This window comes from Ambystoma mexicanum, chromosome 11 (genome assembly GCF_040938575.1).
Source record: "Ambystoma mexicanum isolate Mex_15411 chromosome 11, UKY_AmexF1_1, whole genome shotgun sequence".
NCBI lineage: Eukaryota > Metazoa > Chordata > Amphibia > Caudata > Ambystomatidae > Ambystoma > Ambystoma mexicanum.
Window position 1 is genome coordinate 961,444,830 of NC_090934.1, and position 22,348 is coordinate 961,467,177.

The window sequence follows — 22,348 nt, forward strand, 5'->3', positions numbered from 1 at the left end:
CTGAAGGGATCTGGCACCAGTGCGCGAGCGGGAGTGTCGAGCAGCAAGACCCGCGGAGCCGCTGCGCCCTCCTGCCAGCAGCCAAGTGTCTTCGGAGCAGAGTGAAGGTTAGTGAACCCGGGAGAGAACGCTGAGGGCCCCTGGGGGTGTGCCTTGCTCTCGTCTCACACCCGCGCCCTGCCGAGGCCCCGGGTGCGCTGGGGCAGTGTGTGTGTGTGCCTGCCCTGAATTCCCCGGCGACATGTCGTGTGTCACCTGCCTGAGCTGAGACATCAGCATCTGCCATATAGGAGCTGCAGGGGGAGGAAAAAAAAAAGGCCAAAGCAAAAGTAAAAGAGGAAAGGGGAAAGAGGAAGGAAAAGAGGCGTAAGGAGAAGGGAGAAAGAAAGAGAGAGGAGTGGAGGAAAGAGAGGAGAGGGATAAAGGAGAAAAGGAGGGCAAGACTGAAAGGATGATAAAGAAAGCTCACTGTCGCTCACAGCCCAAGCTGAGGAACCAGCCTCAATCCCAGCTGGAGGAAGCTCACCCTCCCTACTCGAAGTTAATACGAACACTGGCGCTGAAATCACTGGTGCAACCAATTTGCGAATCCACTGGCAATGCCTAAGGCAGCTGCAAAGCGGAAAGCACAGGGGATCCAAGCTTTTTTGACACTGCAGCCAGCAAGTTCGTCCTGCTCACGCACTGTTACAGCAGACATACACTCACCCCCGGCCCCGGGGCAAGATCTGAACATGGCTTTTTCCAGAGAGGACTTTGAAGTAATGTTAAGGTCCTTTAAACAAGAAATCACCCAAGAAATTAAAACGGAGATTAAAACCTCTAAGGACTCTCTGGCCCGGTCACTAGCAGACCTGACAGCACACCTTGGTGGCTTAGAGGCTAGAGTCAACGAGCTGGAAAATATAACATGCGAGCACACACGACAACGAGGTTCTGGTCGAGAGAGTGAGGACCATTGAGGAACAACTAGAGGACATCTGGGCGAAACAAGCAGACCTTGAAAATAGGCCAAGGAGAAACAATGTGCGACTTCGCTGTATTCCCCGGCAGGTCCTGTACCAGGACTTGCCTGATTACGTGGAGGTGCTGTTTAGATCCATTCTGGACATTTCCTCACCTTGAAGACCTGTTAGACAGAACCCATCAAGTTTATTCCGCGAGCCAGCTTAAAAGAAACCTTCTGCCAGATGTCCTCACACGTGTGCACTTCTTTCGACAGAAGGAAAAGATCATGTCAGCTGCCAGGAACTCGGCCTCAATACAATTTCGGGGAGCAACGGTGCAGCTCTTTCAAGATATTTCTCCATACACCTTAGATAGCAGAAGACGGTTACACAGTGTGACAGCCTTGTTGGGATCTAAACAGATCCAATATCGTTGGGGCTACCCATGTAAACTACTTCTTGACATCCGGAACCAGCACTACGTTATCTCCTCAGAGGAGGAAGCCAAAGGGTTGATTGTGGAGACATCTAAGACAAACCCCTCAGACACCTTCACCAGGGACCTGACGGAGATGACCTTCAGCCCCACGCCAAAAGATGAGCAGAGAAAGCCCTGCATGTGGCGCCATCTAGAACCAACCTCACAGCAAGAAGCGAAAGTCATAGGAGAAGCTGAGGAGCGAGACGTATCTGAGATCTCCCCGGAGCTGGAGGGAGATAATCTTGCGAATGGCTGAGCCGGAAAATTACCTGAACTAATGTTGCTCATCTTGCGGAAAAATTGTTTTTTCCTTACATACACTCGCCATGGTGTACTCCCCTGGGCGTGAAGCCCTCGGGATGAATGATCTGGGATGCTCTGGTCTGCAGTCTTGCTTCCTCTTTCAGTTTGATTTCATGCACTGCCCATCCAGCAGGGCATGCCAGTTCCCTGTAACTCCTGAAAGTTAGATCCAGGGTGACTAAGGGTTGATGAAGTTTGTTTTACTTAGCGGATTTGGGCACCGGAGCGGATTGCGCCCGAAATGTTTACTGGTTGGCTAAAATTAATTTGGGAATTGAGGATGGTTAGATTCTCAATGATGTTGTTTACCCCAATTTGTTCTGATTATTTCTTTGAATTACATATATTTCGTGTTTCCTTTTTTTGCTTTCCACCTCCTTACGATCTTGAGAAGTCCGAGTCTCGACCCCACACACCACGTAATACCCACACCCAACGCCATTTTGCGGGAGGTCTCCCCTGGACCCCTCATGTTCGATTACACCTACAAATGGCTGTGATGGGGACAAATGAATGTTTCCAAGCGGGGCGCGGACGTCGGACCAAAACTGAGATGGCGGTGCCAAATTTTACCTGTGTTACTCTCAATGTGCAAGGCCTAAACTCCCCCCTAAAGCGTAAAGCATTGTTTCACAGACTAGCAGCCCTACAGGCAACACTCTTATTTCTTCAGGAAACTCATTTATGTCCCGCAGATGAACCTCGCCTTAATAATAAGCTCTACCCTACGAAATTCTTTGCTTCCAGCGGTCTTAAAAAACGAGGCGTCGCCATCTTGGTTCGCTTGGAGGTGGTCCGAGATGGGGAGGGGCGGTTCCTGCTAGTGGTAGCCATACTAGACGGGCACAAAATCACATTGGTCTCAATATATGCCCCGAATGCCAAACAAGACATATTCTTCGCAAAACTGTCTAAAGCTTTATTTTGCCATGCAGAGGAAGAAATAGTCTTGGGGGGAAGATTTCAATGGCGTAATAAATCCTCTGGTAGATAAAACCTTACCCCCAACGGCCGTCGATAAGAGCAATTTCAGGGCCCTTACCACGGTGCTACGGGAGCACTCTCTCATTGAGATCTGGCGATATTGCCACCAAAATGAGCGAGACTACACTTACTTCTCGGCAGTGCATGGGGGATTCTCCAGGTTAGATATGTTTCTTATCTCTGACTCACTAACCCCTTTGGTGAAGGAGGTAGAGATCCTTCCGGAGGCTCTTTCAGATCATGCACCGATGAGGCTAATAATCTCTCCACTCCGGGTGACCCCACTTCGAAAGCCCCCGTGGAGGCTGAATGACTTCTTACTAGAAGACCCATTGATTCGTACCCATATAAGGGAGACTTTGGAATTATATTACAATGAGAACGATACAGGTGACATGAATCGGGGCACACTATGAGATACAAGTAAAGCAGTAATCAGGGGGCACTTGATTGAGCAGGCAGCACAGAGAGGGAAAGCCATGAAATTATTGCAAGTGCAGCTAGAGAACGAAGCCCGTAGGCTTGAAGAGATACATAAAGGAAAGCGCTTGCGACGCTCCTTAAGAGACTTGCGGGTGGCTAACAGGGCGCTGGAGGCACACCACATGGGAAAGGCGGCCTACTCCATGATGCTCACCAAGCATTACTTTTACACAAGGGGGAACAAAGCTAATAAACTACTAGTGGCTAAATTAAAGAAACAGAATAGACAAAACAGGATAGATACCTTGCAAGATGAGGCTGGTAGGTGTATCCATACAGAAGAGGATAAACTCCAGATCATTGAGAAATTTTTCAGAGAACAAGCCTCCCCCACTTGGCGAACTCACAAGCCTCCAAAGATTTTATAGTAAGAACAAATCTCCCACAACTTCCACAGGCCCTGCGAGAGCCCTTGGACGACCTGATAACCACACAGGAAGTCGAAATGGCTAACAAAGCCCTCCCCTTGGGTAAGGCCCTGGGCCCAGATGGCTTTACAAATACATTTTATAAGACTTTTTCTTCTAAGCTTATGCCCCACCTTACAAAACTATTAGATTATTTATGGGAAGCAGGTTCTGTCACACAATCATTGACTGCGTCTTCTACGACCCTGATCTCAAAGCCTGGAAAGGACCCAACTGAGTGTACTTCATACCGCCCTATAGCTTTGCTCAATACTGACGCAAAATTATTTAGCAGAATTATAGCCCAGCGATTAGTGGAGATCTTACCATCCATTATAGATAGAGATCAGACTGGGTTCATCCTGGGTCGCTCTGCACATGATAATATCCACAGAGTAATAAACTTGATCTCCCTCGCCCCTGCAACCCCGGTCCCTTTATCGCTCCTGTCCTTAGACGCCCATAGGGCATTTGATAGCATGTCCTGGGACTACTTGAAGCTAGTGTTGAATGGCTTTGGATTTGGCCCGAAATTCTCTAAACTAATCCTGTCAAACTTTCAGCTCCCTTCAACCCAAATACGGGTGAGCTCGCAATGGACGGGCCAAATTCCCTTGGGTAAAGGAACCAGACAAGGTTGCCCCCTATCCCCATTAGTATTCGCATTAGCTATGGAACCCCTAGCCCAGCACATCCGTCTCCACCCAACGATTAAGGGATTCAAGGTAGAAAAATAATGTTATAAAGTCGCGTTTTTACGCGGACGACGTTCTCTGCTTCCTGAGAGAAGCCCGGACCTTAATCCCTCCCCTTATAGACCTCCTTGCCCAATTCGCAATGATCTCGGGATTCTCAATAAATATGGCCAAATCAATGGGACTGAATCTGTCAGAAGCCTCTGACACCCTGAATTCCCTACAGGATACTTACCCCCTTAATTAGAGGAGCACAACTATCACATATCTTGGAATACACTTAACCCCGACCTTTGCGGGTCTGCTAAAGGCCAACGTTCCCATCTTATTGAAAGAAGCTAAAGAATCCTTACGGAGGTGGTCATCACAAGAAATATCTTGGTTGGGCGCATCAGCGCTATTAAAATGGTCTTGCTCCCTAGGCTTTTATATACATTCCAGGCACTTCCCATACTGATCCCGGACCAAGACCTTTTAGATCTTCAGAAAGAAATAGGCCGCTTTGTCTGGCAGCACAAAACTCTGCGAATCCAACGTAGGCTCCTAACCCGAGGGAGACTGACAGGTGGCTTGGGACTCCCCTCGGTCTCTAGATACTATTGTGCTGCTCAGCTAACGGTCATTCTGAGCTGGTCCCATCCAACAGAACCCCCTAAGTGGCAGGACATCGAGCAGCATTCTACTGAGATACCCCTGGGCCATCTGCCCTTTCTCCCACGGGAGGTGCGTACCTATAGAGGATCCCTCCTTCCCTCCACAAAAACTGCACTTCGTTCCTGGGATAGATCCTGTGCGCAGAAAGGGTTTTCGCCGGGCCTGGCCCACTGTCCCCCATAACGCAGAACCCGGCCTTTAATCCAGGGTTTCAATCCATCTCATACTTGCTCTGGTCAAGGGAGAATCGCCTGAGGCTGGGCGAACTCTATGTGGACAACTCCCCCCTGACTTTTGCCCAATGCAAAGAGAAATTCAATCTCCCAGAAACCAAAAGGTTTAGATATATTCAGCTTCGCCACTGGATAACTAACCCAAATGTTAAAAGGGCAGCCACTAGGCCCCTTACAGGGTTGGAGCTAACGGCTGTGGAGGGCCAACATACCCACAGGATAGCCATGTGTTACCCTAGAAGAGGACTCGATGGATGAGAAATTGCCCTACATGCTAGTATGGGAGAAGGATCTGGGGATAGACATTGCCCAGGAGTCCTGGCAAAGGATCTGGGGCAGATCTCATAAATCATCTAGGTGTACAACAGTAAGAGAATGTGCGCTTAAAATATGTTTTTGATGGTACTTTTCCCCCCAGAAACTACATGCGATTAAGCCTGACTACCCCGACACTTGCTTGCATGGATGCGGAGGGAGGACCGGGGCCATCTATGGTGCTATTGCCCAATCATTGAGTCTTTCTGGCTTGAAATTAGATCAAGGATTAAGGACATCTGTGGAGTTCTCCTCCCCATGGACCCACTTTTAATGCTGCTGGGCGATACTCCAGAGGATGGGTCATATCCGCAGTCAGGTCCTAGAGTGGATCTGATGACTCATTTGCTTATGGCAGCCCATCTCACCCGAGCCCGGTTCTGGAAAGACACAGATGGCCCCCACATAGCCTACTGGTGGGTGAAGATCTGGCAGCTACTTGGTATGGAGAAGTTAACGGCCACAATAGAAGGCAAGACATCCAGGTTCTATAGAATCTGGGGACCATTCCTGGAACACGTAGCTGAAAAGGAGCACATGTTTTTTCAACCAAAACTGATTAAATACCTTCTGAAACCATGACAAAATCTAGATATGGACATTGAACACTGCACACGCAGAAGTCTGACCTTATGTTGCATTTATAGATGTTAAAACTGTTGATCGCACTAATGGGTACTGTGGGACTTTTTTTTTTCTCTATAGTTTTTAAGTTATGCTCAGTCAACCCTTCCTTTGTGAGCGTTATAATGATGAAGTTATTTAGAACGGATGAATTGTAACAAAGAAAATGAAATGTCGAAGCGTTGATTATCTGTTATGGTTGGTTTTTTACTTCTATTATATGTTACACAATGAATTTCATGTTTGTACGATGTTTCAATAAAAATATTTTGACAAAAAAAAGGCTTAGGGCCAAAGTCAATAGGTCAAAAGTCTTTTGCTCAAGATCGCACAGTTCAGGGTAGTTTGAAAAGTTCGTGGCACAGATTCCGGACGAGGTTGGTTAGTAGAAAAGATAGTTCAAAGAGAAGAGAAGAACAAGCCCTCGGATTGGAGAAAGATTTCAAACACTTTCACCGCAGCTGAGCGAAACGCACAACTGGATTTGCACAGTACCTTAAAACGGAGAGGGGGTTGTAGCTGAGGCAGACAATCCTGGTAGTTCCTGCAGGCTCACGGTTCCTGAAGCGACTGTCGGACTGATCAGAAGTAAGAAGACTGGAGGGACCTGCACTACTCAGGGAAGAAACCAGCAGCGGCGCCAAACAACAAATAAAAGGTGCGCTCCTTAAAACCCAAGCAGGGTCCGACCTTCCTGGCTATCCGGCCCACTGTAGCTCTGTACAGCGAATTCGACCAGAGGAGGGGTCCTGGCTTGTAGTTTGGCCGAACTGGTTGGTCCCACCAGCTCAAGGGAAGAAGTTTCCTGGAGGATCTTCTCTGTTGTCGGATTTGGAGATTCTGACCTGCAGCAGGGCTCCACCGGGCAGTTCAGTCGTTGTAGGGGTCCTCTTCTTCCAGTTCCTCGTTGGTTCTTTCGTTCCAGTGGCGACTCTGCTCTTCCAGTCCCAGAGACCTGCTTTTTATGCAGCTTTCCCCATTCATACAGCCTGGCTGTCAAACACACAGCAGGGTGGCTGGCCTGGCAAGGCCAGTCCCCTTAGCCAATCAGACAATAGTGCGACTTGGGTTACCAAGGGAACCCATGGCAGGGGTCCGAAGATCCCTCCCTCACATCCTGCCTACCTAGACTATCAGGCGCCTTAAGGAGGACTTCTGTGCAGAAGCCCGCGAAAAGACAGCGAACAAAGGAGTCATCCCCGGTTTGGCGCGCAGAGAAAAACATGAGAAAGACTTTAACAAAAAGAAATGCAGACTAAACCCAGCCAGAACCGAAATAAAACTTATATGGTCAAGCGGGTTTTATGTTCGAGGCTAATATAATAGCCTACAACATTACCACGTTATGTAAGATAACCGCGGTAGAAAAGTTAGGGTAGATACCACTGCCACCAGCCAAGTCTTAATGTTAAGGGAGAGAAACAAGGCTCCAAGAGGTACAGACAAAAAGGGATAAGAATTAACCCTTTCCAGTACTCCATGTAAGATGGGGTGTACATGGTCTGCAGTTTAAAGTGACTATATAAAGTTAATGGCAACTTAACCTGTTTCTGGGGGACAGTAGTCAGCCCTAGAAAATACTGAGTCAGAGGGAAGTCTCAAAGACAATCCTTTGTCACTGCACTGAAGGTGCTGTGTAACACAAACAAAAAGTGGTGCACATGGAGTAGGTGAGGCTCCAGTGCCCACGATCACACAGAAGGTAGAAATACACATATCAAAACACATGTAAGAGTGGGAAAAAAAGGCTCACACTCAGGTGAAAAAAATAAATCCTAGAAATCCAGCTAGGTAAGGGAAATCAACCATTTATGAGAATTCTCCCTAACACATAGGAACAACAGAATGTTGGTTTTCATTGGCTGTTTGTTGTGCTGTAGTCCCAGGCCCAGCCAGCCATGGCCTACAACCTGCAACTGCAAGCAGACTCAGAGCATGAGATAGAGATCACAAATGAAATCACAATGATTTACGATCGAAGTGGAACTGAAACAAACAAAACAATTACATGTGCGCCGGCCCGCCCAATGTTCCCGTGCCCAAAAAAGAGTGCTGTGTTGCCCACCGGCAAAGACCGGCACAAATTAAGCTCTGCGTCACCTGGCTTTAATGAGTGCATTCATTTGCACTTCAGCCCATCTGTAATATTAGCAGGCCACTGATTGAGTAGCATTTCCCTTCTTCCCCCACCCCAATGCAAGACAAAGGCAGTTTCCTAAACTTGGTTATGAAAAAGTGTTTAAGAAATAGGAGTAAATAAAATACATATTTCTATGGATTGGTTTTTATATATTACTGATTAATGTCTAAAATTAAATATGTAAAACATCCGACATACCTATATCTTTGGTGGAAGTTGATGAGATGATGGGATCCGTTGTACTGATAATGGCTCCAAATATCATACCGTCATACCAACCAAATCTGTAGTTGAACACTTTAACAGCTAACAATCCATTTAAAGCAACATTACACAGAAATCCAGGAATTGCAAGAAGAAGAATCTGTGAAAATGGGCAAACAATAATAACAGTGAAATAATACGACATAGATAACTTAAGCATGCTTTAAAAGAAATACGCTAGCCTGTAACTAAAGTGTTTAACTTTCTTCAACTTTCATAAATTCACATGCTTGTAATATTACTCGCAAACAGGCTGTAAAGATTTGGCACAACAAATGAAGGCAAAACTGTATTATTTTCAATGTCCCATGCACATATTTAGGTCTTTGAACTGACAAAAATCATGGCGTTAGAGTCGAAGCTCTGCAACCATGGGAGATCTTCAGATTCTAATAATGCAACAGAGTGCTAACCATGAGATGAGCCTAATAAGGTAAGAGTAGCAGACATGATATCAACGTTCACGAAGTACAGTTACAGGTATGCAAACGTTTGCTTCTCCAAAACTATATCTTTAATAGTTTCACATGCTTGATGTACATTAACAAACAGTATTCGGTGACATTAGAGCCTATCAAAGAGATGCATAGGCTCAAATAAACCATTTTCATAACACTGTGTTCAGCTTCCGAGTTCAAGAAATCTTATTGTGAGGGAAATAATTGCAGAAAAGACAGTTCATGAAGTCCTTCGCTTCTCACTCCAAGTACAGAGAGGAAGCCTCCACAGAATGGCAAGTCAGAAGTCGGGGCGTGGCTTGGCGCCGTAGGGGTGGTGGGCTAGCTCTCAGCTTCTCACACCGCACCCGTTTGAAACATCTTTTTCACGCTTAGAAGTTAAATTACACACCCCAAAGTAACGTGGAATACTTCTGGAGGCATAGGGGATGTGGCGAGGTTCCTGCATCGGCTGGGCATTGTCACGACCTGAAGCACAGAGAAAGTGAAGCAGCAGGGCCTGTGCAGCAGCACTACATAATTAACGAGCAGACGAATTCCCTGTCAGCTGGTCGGCTCTCGCACAACATGCACAAGGCAAAATCTATGGAAGTCGGTTTCCTCACAACACGGCTCCCTTAAAGGTGTGATATAATATGATATTTTATTTATATCGCGCTCCTACAAAAGTGTTTCAGAGCACGACCAAGCAAAGGGAGGGGAACAAGGGAGAACAAAAAATAAAAACAACAATCGTACTAGGTCCAGTGACATTAAGAACGCGCAAGTGCATGGAGAAGGGAAAAAGGGGGAAGTGCATGGAAGGAGGAGAAGTGGAAAGTGCAGAACAGACGAGAGAAAAGAATAAAGAATACGTTAAATAAATAAATACATGCAATGAAAAGGTGGTAGTGCAGCCAACAAGTGGCAAGTGCAAGATTAGTCAGATAGGGTATATCTGATAAGTGCTGAAGAAGAGTGGGGGACTGTATGGGTACAGATACAGAACCCAGTGCAATGGGAGACCTGGAGGCAGTGCAGGAGGGAGGCAGGGTGAGCAGGTACCTGGGCCCGAAGGACAGAGGGTGTCCAGATTCACAGTGCCAAGAGAGAAATCAGGTCAGCAGGGGAGAAGAGGGGCAAAGGTAACGTACTCTCAAATATAAACTGCTTCAATTAATATAAAAACTTAAGACATTCATTAATGACATTATAAAACAATGTTCCTACAAGTCTGGATGTTTTGATTTGATTTTTTGAAGAGCTAAAACGTTTCAGCTAAAGCATTGTGGATTATCAAGTATTTGAACACATTTTATGAAGGGAAAAACGCATCAAGCTACATGATGGATGTATTTTTTACAGAAGTATACTAAACATTATGTCATCATGAGATGTGTTTGCAGGCCAGCGCCGATTCCTTTAAACATCTTTCAAAATCTGGCGACTCAATAACTCCTAACACATCTCCAAGATACATTATGGACACCTCTAAGATAAACCCAGTAATGAGTGTACCACTTTAAAGAGGGCCAAAAGTGACTCGCCAACCAATGAAGAGGCTATAGACCCTGCCATGGTCGCCATATTAACAGAAATCAGAACCTTAAAGCCATTTATGGAAGGAACAAATAATAAACTGCAACGGTTAGACAAAAAATGGATATTGACACAAGAATGTCTGAAGTGGAGAGCAGGGTTAATGACAGGGAGGACATCACAAACAGAGATGGCATCCTAGAAAATACGGTCAAAGCTCTCCAGAAACACTCTGAAATTTTTTAAAATAGTAATAGGAGGGAGAAAGAACCTACATATTGTCGGCCTTCCTGAAGGTGAACTGGACCTTCCAGCCCTTTAAGATGAGATAGCAATACCCTTGAGATAGATGTGGATGCAGAATGTTATTCAAACAACAATAATCAAAACAACTCAGGTAGTTGGCAAAAGGATAACTGTTTTAATATCAATTATCTTAAACAGGGAGTACAACGGACATCAGCAGACGTCTCAAAGCATTTCATTAAAAAAAAATCACTTTTATAGTAAATATTCGTCATTAATGACGTTAACCTGCGTATCACTAACATCATCCTACATGGCAAAACTTAAATGGGTGAATGTGATAGGGTCTAAACGGATCATCTAGGTATACGATCCATACTCGTTTGGGCAGTGAAATAAAGTGATAGGCTTCTTAACATCAGGTGGGGTAACTAAGCCCGTCCCTGAAATATGTCAATATGAACGTCACTAAATATACAACGTCTAATTGGCTACACAACTATAGGACTCTTGATCATGCAGTAGCCTATCATTGGTTAGTTTCTAACCATACTACATTCGGCTTCCATACTATACTTGTCCTATAGGGGTCTTCTATCCAGCACGTACCCCATGTACCACAACCGGGAATCACCAGTAAGTAATGTCATCCAGAATATATGGGGCACAGCCTCTGCAACACCTGAGATCTATTTCTCTCTATTGAAATAACTAGCAGACCGTACTAATTTTTGTCTTTTTGTATGGAAAAGCCTTTAGCATTCTGCATTATCACGTGGATCTTGTTTGTAATTGTTAAGCAGAATCCTGTGCAGTGCCCTTAGGGACCACTACACACAATTAAGACTACAGGTGGCAATAAAAGTTTTACCTTTGGTACAAGCCTGTACTACTATGTTAAAGTGGTAGCAGCAGCTGAGCAGCCAGGCTTATCTCAAGAGTATATGAGCAGTAGCAGAGATTACACAAAGGGACCTCAATTACTGTGACTTAAGCAAACACTGACTCAAGGTTTCAGGTAAAAAATATAAGTACATGTATTTTTAAACCATTTGTTAAAAACACGACACTCATATTAATTCAAAACCACACGTAAAATATACAACTAACCAATTCACTTTGTACGGTATAACTTCAAGGTAAGTACCCTTGTGAGTCTAGAAATTACCCTCCCATAGCATAGGCAATGTATTTTGTTGGCCGAAAACCAACCACATCATGTGCTCAGCATCAGTAGTACAGACTCATGAGCATGACCAAAGTGCATCCATTTTGATGGAATAGAATTCGCCATTTTGTCTAATTTTCGCTTCTTGCTTTCTGTTCAAACTGCTTTGCTGTAAGCTTATTCTATTCCGCTTTTTCATTGTTGCTCATTCATAGAGCAAGGCCACAAGATACATGTTGAAACACAACGCAGGCAATCCAGACAGCAATGCCAAGTCTCCTTCCTCACAAGTCCTTGGAAGTAAGCAACAAGGCATTTAATCACTACGCAGGTGCCAGCTAGTCTCACTAATGCGGTAGAAATGGTAGGAACGAACAATTAATGGCTTGAATTATGCTCTCTTTTACAGCCCCCCCTTCACTGAGCCCTATAGAGCGAGTTGAACCCTAGCACACAAATAGAAACTAGAAGATAGCAAGGCCTGGAATGTGTCTCTCCGCTGCACGCAGCTTGCTTGAAAGAACAAGAGCAGTGTGTTCCCTAAAACAAAGACTCATGTCTGCAAGTCTGCAGATTGCAAACTGTTGCTAAATGAATGTCTGAAGGTGTCATATTTGTCACAAATGTCAATCATCAAATCCATTTCAAAGGAAATATATTATGGGTGGTATTGAACATGTCATTACTGATAGTGAGATGTTCGTTTTGTATATATGTAACTGTTGTATAATACTCGCTCTCTTGTGTCCCTCGGGATCTGGAGACGCACGTTGCGGGACGTGAAACCCATTGGTCAACTGAGACTATTTGCTTTGCAATAAACCCTAACTTTTGGGAAGTGAACCTCGTGTCTGGCGTATCAGTTTGTGTGTGGTGATTGTGCCTTGTTTCCATACGCGAGGGTCCCCTAGAGGCCCCATCACCCTGTGTTTTAGCGGACCGGTGTTGTGAAACAAAAGAGATTACCGGGAATAAACTTGCGATCACTTTTTGACAGTAATGACAGTTCGGTCTTACTAAAGAAATGCGTATCCGCGGCAACAAATGTTATCGGGGCAAAAACACACTTAGCACCTGCGATACCCAGAGAGTTGGGGGCAAACATCATAGGCAATATTTTTGTCAAGGCAGACAGAATCAGAGAACACTTTTAGACAGAAATTCAAGAGTCAATAGGCCGGAGCCAGTGTCAAGTGGAATCGGGTTCCTGTTGTTGAGGATCACACAGTCGGATAGTTCACGATTCAACATAGCCAGGAGTACTTAGATATTGTCAACAGAGGAAGCAAAAGTTATAAGAAGGAGGGAAGACAAGGGCAAGCCTTGGAGGCGAAGAAAAGGGATTCACCCAAATTCCTCGAGCAGAACACAGTACCTTATTCAATGAAGAAGCTGGTGCCACAGCAGTTGTTCCTGATAGTTTCCTGCAGACCCAAGGTTCCTGGAGCTTCGGTACGGAGGACGTCTCGAGGGGTCTGCACCACACAGGGCTGAAGCCGGCAGCAGCAACGGTGAATAAAAGGTGCGCTCCTTAAAAACAGGAGAGGCTTTCCAGATGGCTATCCGGACCACTACAGCAGTGTGCAGCGATTTCGACCAAGAAGAGGATCCTCTGGCTGTAGAAGATGAGCTGGTTATCCCCACCAGGCTCAAGGGAAGAAGACTCCGCACTGGATCTTCTCTGGTCGTCGAAGGGTAGATAGCTTAGGACTGCAGCAGGGCTTCACCGGGACGTGATAGTTGCAGCAGCCGACTTCTTCTCCGCTTTTCTTCGGTTCCTTGTAGTTCCAGTGGTGACTCTGACTTCTAGCCCAAGAGACCTGCCTTTTATGCAAAAATCCCCCATTCACACAGCCTGGCTGTCAATCACGCAGCAGGGGGGGTTGTCCGGCTCGGACAACCACCTCAGCCAATCATGGCAAAGTGCGACTTGGGTTTCCTAGGATACCCTGTGCAGGGGGTGACTACACCCCTCCCTCACATTCAGTCCACCTAGACACCCAGGCGCCTAGTGGAGCGCTTCTTGGCAGAAGCCTGCCAAAAGACAGTGAACAAAGAAGGCAAACCTGGTTTGCCGCGCAAAGTAAAACACAAGAAGGACTTTAACAAAAAGAAATGGCGAATAAACCTGACCGGAGCCAAAAGAAAAAGTATTTGGTCAAGTTGGTTTAAGTTCGAGGCTAATATAATAGCCTAAAACAATACCACGTTTATATAGTATAATCGCAGTAGAAAAGTTAGGGTAGGTACCACTGCCACCAGCCAAGTCTAAATGTTAGAAGAGCGAAACAATGCTCTAGAAGGTACAGATAAAAAGAGCTAAGGATTAACCCTTTCCAGTATTCCATGTAAGATGGGGTGTACTGGATCTGTGGTAAAATAACTAAGTAAAGTTAATGGCAATTTTACCCTTTTCTGGGGGACAGTAGACAGCCTCAGAAATGGAGTCGGTGGGAAGTCTAAAAGACAACCCTGTGTCACTGCACTGAAGGTGCTGTGTAACACAAAAGGAGGGGGCTACTGAAGTGGTGTACTCCAGAGTCCACAATCACAAAAACAGATGAAATACACACAGCAAAATACAGGTAAGAGTGGGAAAAAGACGTACACTCTTACCAAGTGGAAAAATAAACTCCAGAAATACAGCAAAGCTGCTGGGGGGCTCACTAGGTAAGGGAAATTAGCCATACAATGAGAATTCTCCCTAATAGTAATGATAGAATTGTATTCGGCATTATGGCTTAGAAACCAGACACATACTAACAAGGTGACCCTTACTGCCCCCGCTGACTACAGTGCTTGACCTTTGCATAGATCTCAGGTTTCTATAACTGGACATGGGCGTTGCGCAACATTATTTGTCTCAATGTGTGTCTAAACCTGCAAAATTCATGGGGGCTCTGTTTGAATGACATAACTATGATTGTCTTCATGTTTTGTAAATTGGGCAGATCCTACCATAGCTATTCTTACTGCCTCTGCGCACTACAATGGTTGGCCTATACAAAGACCTCAGGGATTCGCAATGCGGACATGTGCGCCCCGGAATACTATTTGTCCTAATATATGCATAAACCTGTGAAACCTTGCATCATTACGAGGGCCATGATGTAATGATATTACGATGCCCGCTTTCATGTCCTAAAAAAATTTGGTATTTATGAACAAAATAACCCCTACTACCACCACCACATACAATAGTGGTTAATTTACACTGAGATCTCAGGTGCCTGTAACTGGACACATGCGCTGCCGTTCGGCTAGGTGAATTTTGCTAATAGCCTTCATATAGGTACCTTGCCCGCACTGAACAGCTCTGGCTGATATAAGACTTTAGCCGTGACCAAGGCAACGTTAACACACAGCCAGGCAATCGTGCACCTGCGCACTAAAGAGACACTTTACTCTCAAGCATGCACTGTACATCCACCATACGCAGACACATATACATAGTGCTCCAGATAAGATTTTGAGGTGGGAGTATTTTACCACGATTTCTCAAATTAGAGAGTAAATGCAATTTCAAGAGAGTAAAAATGTGTGTTCTGCTCTGCAAGAGAGTAAAGCATACCCAACATAGACCCAATGCATACATAAAATCAGACCCGTAGACCAAAAAAGTTGTAGATCAAAGTTGTCTGGCTTGCCTTTAACCATTTTATTACACTTGTGGAAATTATTCTGCCATAAAATAACTTGTAAGTTCATGCTACATATACAGCTTCATTTAAAAAAAATTCTGGAGCCTAGAAACTACTATAGATTGAGACTGATGTATTGCCTGCAGAGAGAGTGTGAGTAAGCAAGTGTTAGCAGTACAGAACTTGCTTACATTACTTCTCACCTAGGAATCCCAGGTGAGCAGTCTTGATTGCCCGATAGGTTTCTTCCTAGGCAGTCAAGAATCTGCATCTCTGGCATAACACGCATCACAGCCAACTCAGCCGTGAACGCTAATCACATTGGGGGGTGAAAGCAGTGGTGGAAGTGGAAAAAAGGAACTAGTGGTACTCTGGCTGCATCCAAAAAGGTGGAAGTGAGATGCCGGACATATGGGGGTTGCGGGGACCAGGATCACAAACCTTCGCTGAACAATGAAGCAGGGATTTTAATCCACTCTGCAAATTTGACCACATACCTTCCAAGCTTTTCTCAGTACAAATAGATTGGATTTCAAGGCCTACAGACAGTAATGCCATCTTATGGAGTTCACTTACAAAAAACATAAATTGCATAATAACGCAACATGACCAAATGTAAATTATTACAGCAAGACGTTAAGCCAAAAGAATATAATTGTGGCTTTAATTTTCACTCCCTGAATGGTAAACTATAAATCCCAAAAATCGAGTTAACCCCACTGTACTTTCAGTGAGTGTACTCCAGCTCACTGTTATTCATGATGTTGAAAACATTTGGTTAGTGACTTAAAGCAACTTTATTTTATTGCATGTCAAGCTAGTAGACATCATGGATATAAAGCAGCCATTTAATGATGTGTTTATAATGTAAACACATCATTACATGGGTGCTTTGTGTTGCTCACTATCACAGATGTGCAAGGTAACTGGTGCTTTGCGAGCTCTTCCAGTTAGAAATGTACTATCAAGCATATCAAAGGCTCTGGCACTGATTAAATAAATGTGTTTGGAACTTGAGCACTTAACGACCTGTAGAGCCACGTGTGTCTACCTGAGACCTGGGAAACTGGCAGTGCTGATGTCCGCCTGGGCTGATTCTTTACCTGGCTTGGGAGAAAGAAAAAGTACCCAAACACGTTTCTTGAGCCCTGTAGAAAGCAAATGAACTAGTGGTAGGGCGACGTACCAATTATTTATATTACACTTCCAGCATCGAGGCTTCCTTTCAAAATCAAGCAAGGGGGGGTGGGGTGGGCTGTTATATTAAATATAGTACTTCAGTGCCCTGGGATCTTGACGCTGTATCTCTTACTAAACCATTCTAAGTTCCAACATATCCCAGCACATTAACCAGGCTTCTCTAAACAACTGAGCACCCACTCCCAATATAAGAAAATCAATACTCTACACACAACTCATCAACTTTTATAAACTGGTCAGCCCACGCACCCTAACACTACTTACGGTACACAGGCACCCAGCACAGCAGCATCTGAATACAAATAGCTGAAGTACCATATCCAAATCACCTTCAGAGAGCCTGGGTGCTTTTCACACATGGCATAACGGCACACTCGGTTGCATTTTCCCTGTCCCTACTACCCAGTCTAGCAGGTGCAATAAGAGGACATCCCCAAATCCCCTCCACATCGCTGACGTATAAATTAAATATCAGCGGTGCCAATGAGCAGCCTTGTTTCACTCCTATATAGGTGGGTATATTCTCTGATAGTGTGCCCTCCTTGGATAGACGAACTCTAATTGAAGTGTTAGTGTGGAGAAGAGCTAAAAGCTGTACAAGTTTTAGAGGGATATTCATCTTCAGCATCTTACCCCAAAGTCTAGCTCTAATAACCCCATCAAAAGCGTTGGAGCGATCTCGAGATGCTAAGAAAACCTCCCCTATGTCAGATTGGTGGACATAATCTCTTAAATGAGCCAGTATAGTACCGTTCAAACTAGTGCCTAATTCGGCTCTGAAACCAACCTGAAATCTACTTAGGCAGGAGTTTACCCTCACTGCTTGATTAAGGTCTCTTAAGAGTAAGATCCCAAAGACCTTACTTGCCACATCTAGGAGGGCTATAGGTCTATAATTATGGTGATTAAGGATGTTGCCCTTTTTGAACACTGGAACTATAATACTTTAGGCCCATGATTTAGGTATAATATGGGTCTCGAAAATAGACTCAAAGATAGGTTTTAAAACCTTAGCCCACAATTCCGGTTCCGCCTTCATAGCAAAGGGGGGATGCCGTCCGGGCCCGGTGCCCTTGGCGGCTTAAGTTTATTAATCGCCCAAATAATGTCATCCCAATCCCGTAGGCAATCACCCTTAACTGGGGTTTCCAAGAATGAATCTGAGTCCCCAACAAAGACCGGAGGGAGGGAAAATATTTTGAGATAATAAGTGTACCAAACCTCCTCAGAAATGGGACAGTCTAATTTGTCTCTAGCCGGAGTTAACATCGAGTTTATTGACGCCCAAAAATTGACCTCCTTACCCTTACAGAGATTTTGAATCATGAGTTGATTTTTTAAATTGCGATCCATTTTCAATGATTTAATAAAGTTCTTATGTCTCATGATGATTCTCTTTTTATGAATCTGAAAAAGTTCTTTTGTAAGGGTAAGGCGGGTAAGTTAAGCCATTTCTCTTTGTTTGGTACGTTTGGAGTAATGTATCGCAAAATCTCAATGAACACTTTTTCTGTTAAGTGACGTGGGTCTCGATACCTTGGTGATTTTATAGGCACAGGCCAGGAGTATGTTATTATAAAAGTAACTTCCCATAGGCAAGGTGCTACCTTTATGTATCGAATGTAAGGCCTCGCTTAGATGTTCCAGGATAAGAGTGTTGAATTTTTTAACAGTATAATGGTTCCAAGTGATTGTTCTACCTTTGTTAGATAAACCCAAAGCCATGTATTAAGGTCTTACTTGTCTCACTTGCTTTGCATTTGTATGACATCATTATTTCTTTTTGTTTCTTTAATTTGTCCTGCTTTCTTCAGGACTATCACTCGGACAGCCATCATATTGTCTCATATGCGCATATGCTTGTCTCAATGGGAACCTTGCTTCCAGGATTCACCTTGGTATCTGTAGTTCAAAGGGCTTTGTACGTGTGTTCCATTCGGGTGTCCAGCAGATAGGCAATATGGGTGAAGTGATTGAGGTGGGGGTACTTAGCTCCTTCTCTACACTCCCCCCTCTGGGCGATTCATCAACCACTCTGCAATCGGTAGTCACAGCTAGATATTGTTGGTTAAAGAAATGTTTCTTTGGAATCCATATCTTTAGGACTCCATTCAGGCATCCAGTCGATTTCATATGCTCATCCTTGTTCCAAGTCATGAGCATGCACTGCCCACTTGGACTACAATAGATCCATTTTCCCACATACTCCTTATGGTTCTTTGGATAAAGAAACTCTGTTCCCTCAGGTGCATGGATACTGGCCTTCACAAAGTCTCTAATCTCTTCATCTGTTAGATCTCTGGCCTTCCATCCTGATTCAATATCGATCATGATCTTCATGCCTATGGCTTTCTTTGCGGTCTTCTTACATTGTGTGATTATTATCTTGATCACACAGAATCCTAGCAACACTAACACAATCAGGGCTCCAAGGAACTTGAACAAGTCTGCCACCCATTGTGGACGGCCAAGAAAAAAGTGCTCCAAACCAGCTGTCATCAGCAATCTCTTCTACTTCGTCTCTCATCTGGATGTGTAGCTTCGTTAGCATTTCTATGGCCTCAGTCAAAGTGCCATTCTCGTCGTCTTGAGTGTCAAACTGGATATTAAATTATGCCTCCTAGTGTAGACGATTGTATGTATATTGGCCTACGCCAAGTCGCATAAAACTGTACGCGAATAACTCTCTACGGCAAGGTCTTGACCTTAGAAATTGATGTAAGTCGCCATCTTGAATCAAACCGCCATTTTAGGTTCTCTTGCTGTTTAAGAGTCACCCTGAACATCAAAATGGTGGACGATGCTATTTCGAACAGAATCTGGTCGGCATGACCTCCGTACAGCTAATGTATAACTTGCCTGCAGGCCACTTGTTAGGGTCGTGAACTGAGACCTTGTCCTTCTGTTGACCTGCATGTAAATGGATTACCTGTATCAACGTAACTGATCTATGCACATACAAATGAATAAATTAGAGTTGACCTGGCGGAGACCCTAGACCTGTTACACATTCATGGAATGGTTAACCCATGAAGGGGTTGGACAACAGGCTGGAGAAATATATAAAAGCCTGAATGTCCCAATGTACAGTCTCTCACTGAATACATCGAACCCCGTTGAAGTTTGTTGTGTTACACTGAGGGCCGATAGCTATCTGACCTGTCATTTGACTTTGTTATTGCTTGACCTTAAAATAAAGTACTTTGTATGTTCCTTTGTAACTGGTGTTTGGTGTGTTTCCTTTGGGTTCCCCGGCCTCATATTATTTTCCTCTTTTCACAGTTGGCGCCCGAATAGGGACCCTCAAGATTGATGCCGGAACATTGAAGGTTGACGCATACTATCGGACCGGGATCGGACGGTGTGATACTACGGGCCCGACTGAACGAGACGCGACACCTCTACAGCGCTGCACGATCCGATCCCTGGACGATAGCCATGCAGTCTGAGACGGCATCTTGACGAGGGTCCACTTTTGAGGCGGGCAGATTTGCCGAAATCACCAAACACAAGGTAAAATTTGTTAGGTAAGTTCTTTGATAAACCGTACGGTCCTCCTTAGGTTTGGTCAGGTGAGTCGTGACCCGAATCTTAATTTAACCCTGACAATTTGAATTTGGCACATTGTATCTGCAGACACAATTATTGACCAGGTAACACCAAGTTTTTGAGAAATGCCTGGGAAATTGTCTAGCTGCTTTAGGGCATTTTTCCGCAGCGATCGACAAACTTTGGAATTTAGCCGCCCGGCACCACAGGAGGGGTCGCCGGCGTTTACTATGTATTGTAAACATGGCATTGGAAGTGTAGTATTTAATGATATTTGGCACAGACAAACCAGACATGCCTCCGAACTTCAGTGGCCAATCAATGGTAGTTTTGAGATCCCTCGTATTGAATACTTAAGAGTCGGTCTTGTTAAAGAACAGGCCAGACCCGCAGCATTTGATGTTCTGCAGAATTGGAAAAAAGAAGCGTTGCAGCAGCTTAAGACTAGGGAAAAACATGCACGCCGTCATAAAACGAACGCTGAAAAGGCGTTGTTGTATGATCAGGACAAACGGTCTGAGTCAGTTATGAATATGGATAGGGCTTTCTCACTCGGTATTCAGAAAATCTATCCTTCTAAAGACCTTCATGTTTCTGACGAGTTTCTCGACAAATTGTTAAATGAGTGAAGGCCTGGTGCCTCTGCACCACCTCCGTATGATCTTCTTCCTGTTACTTTACCTCTTCCTGCTGTTATTCCTGCTCTCCCTGCTCAACCTGTTGTTCCTATTGTTCCGGCTGTCGTTCCTCCGCCTGCTCTACTACCTCTTCCCATTGCACCAGTAATAACACCTCCATTGAATCTGCCTGCACCTCCACTTTCGAGTGCTTCTGTACCGACTATAGTTGATCGGGGTGCGGGGTCGAAGGTTGTTACTCGTAATACTGTCCCTGCAGATAAAAAGCGGGATTTGCTTGCAAGGGCTAAGCATTGTATGGAGAGAGATGACCGAGCTAATGTTTTTGCCACACTGTCTAATATGGATAATTTTCCTGAGAAAAATGTTTTTATTGAAGGTTTAGGGATTCATTTGTGTGTAATGTGGGGTAAATTAAATAATGTGGATCTCCCACAAGGGCTGAGGGATCTGAATACTTTAGCACTATCCAGAGATAGTGTGGAGAAAGGAACAAGTTACTTACCTGTAACTGTTGTTCTCCAGCATGGGTCTGGCATGGATTCACATGCTCATGAATATTCCCCGTCGTCAGGCTGGGAATCCTCGGTAAAGAAAAAACCAGTATCAGTTTCGTTTCTGATCTGTCTTTCGTAGTAATAACCAATCACTGGTCTCTGCGTCATACTGACCACAGCCAATGACTGCCCTCTACCTAAGCACCGCCTCTGGCAGCCATCTTCAGATTTGGAAGCACGTGAAGTGGCAGTATGACCAAGTGAAGAGCCGCAGAGGGGTAGGCGGGAGGGTTCGCATGTGAATCCATGCCAGACCCATGCTGGAGAACAACAGTTACAGGTAAGTAACTTGTTCCTTCTCCAGCATGGGGTCTGGCATGGATTCACATGCTCATGAATAAAGAATACATAGCAGTACACACATGCACAACCACGGGAGGTGGCAAAGGCTCAACATTAAGCATCACATAAACTCAACATTAAGCATCTTACCTCCTCACCAGGCTCACCTCAGGCGAACAGGTTGCGCAGCACTGCTTGGCCGACCCTGGACTCCTCCCTGGAATCCCGGTCGACGCAGTAGAATTTCGTGAAGGTGTGCGTCGACCTCCACGTAGCAGCCCTGCATATGTCCAGCAGGGGCACACCAGATAGGAACGCCGTGGTAGCTGCGATCGCTCTGGTGGAATGGGCTCTCGGACGGCCAGGCAGCGGTCGGTTTGCCAACCGATGACAGTACATGATACAGCCGGAGAGCCATCTGGAAATGGAAGCCTTCGAGAGAGCCTTCCCCTGATTGACAGGTCCAAAGTTCACAAAGAGTTGTGACGTCTTCCGAAAACACTTCGTGCGGTCTACGTAGAACTTCAGCGCTCTAGCCACATCCAGCGAGTGCAAAGTCCT

At 44.9% G+C, this 22,348-nt stretch overlaps 1 protein-coding gene across 1 annotated transcript in view; it reads right to left on the reverse strand.

Moving 5' to 3' along the window:
* The window catches only part of LOC138505085 (sperm-specific sodium:proton exchanger-like), a 3,031,181-nt gene that overhangs the window by 2,554,081 nt on the left and 454,752 nt on the right, over nucleotides 1–22,348 (reverse strand). Inside the window, exon 4 of the mRNA XM_069625402.1 lies at nucleotides 8,465–8,630. Coding sequence (XP_069481503.1) covers nucleotides 8,465–8,630 — 166 coding nt within the window. The remainder of the gene's footprint in view (nucleotides 1–8,464; nucleotides 8,631–22,348) is intronic.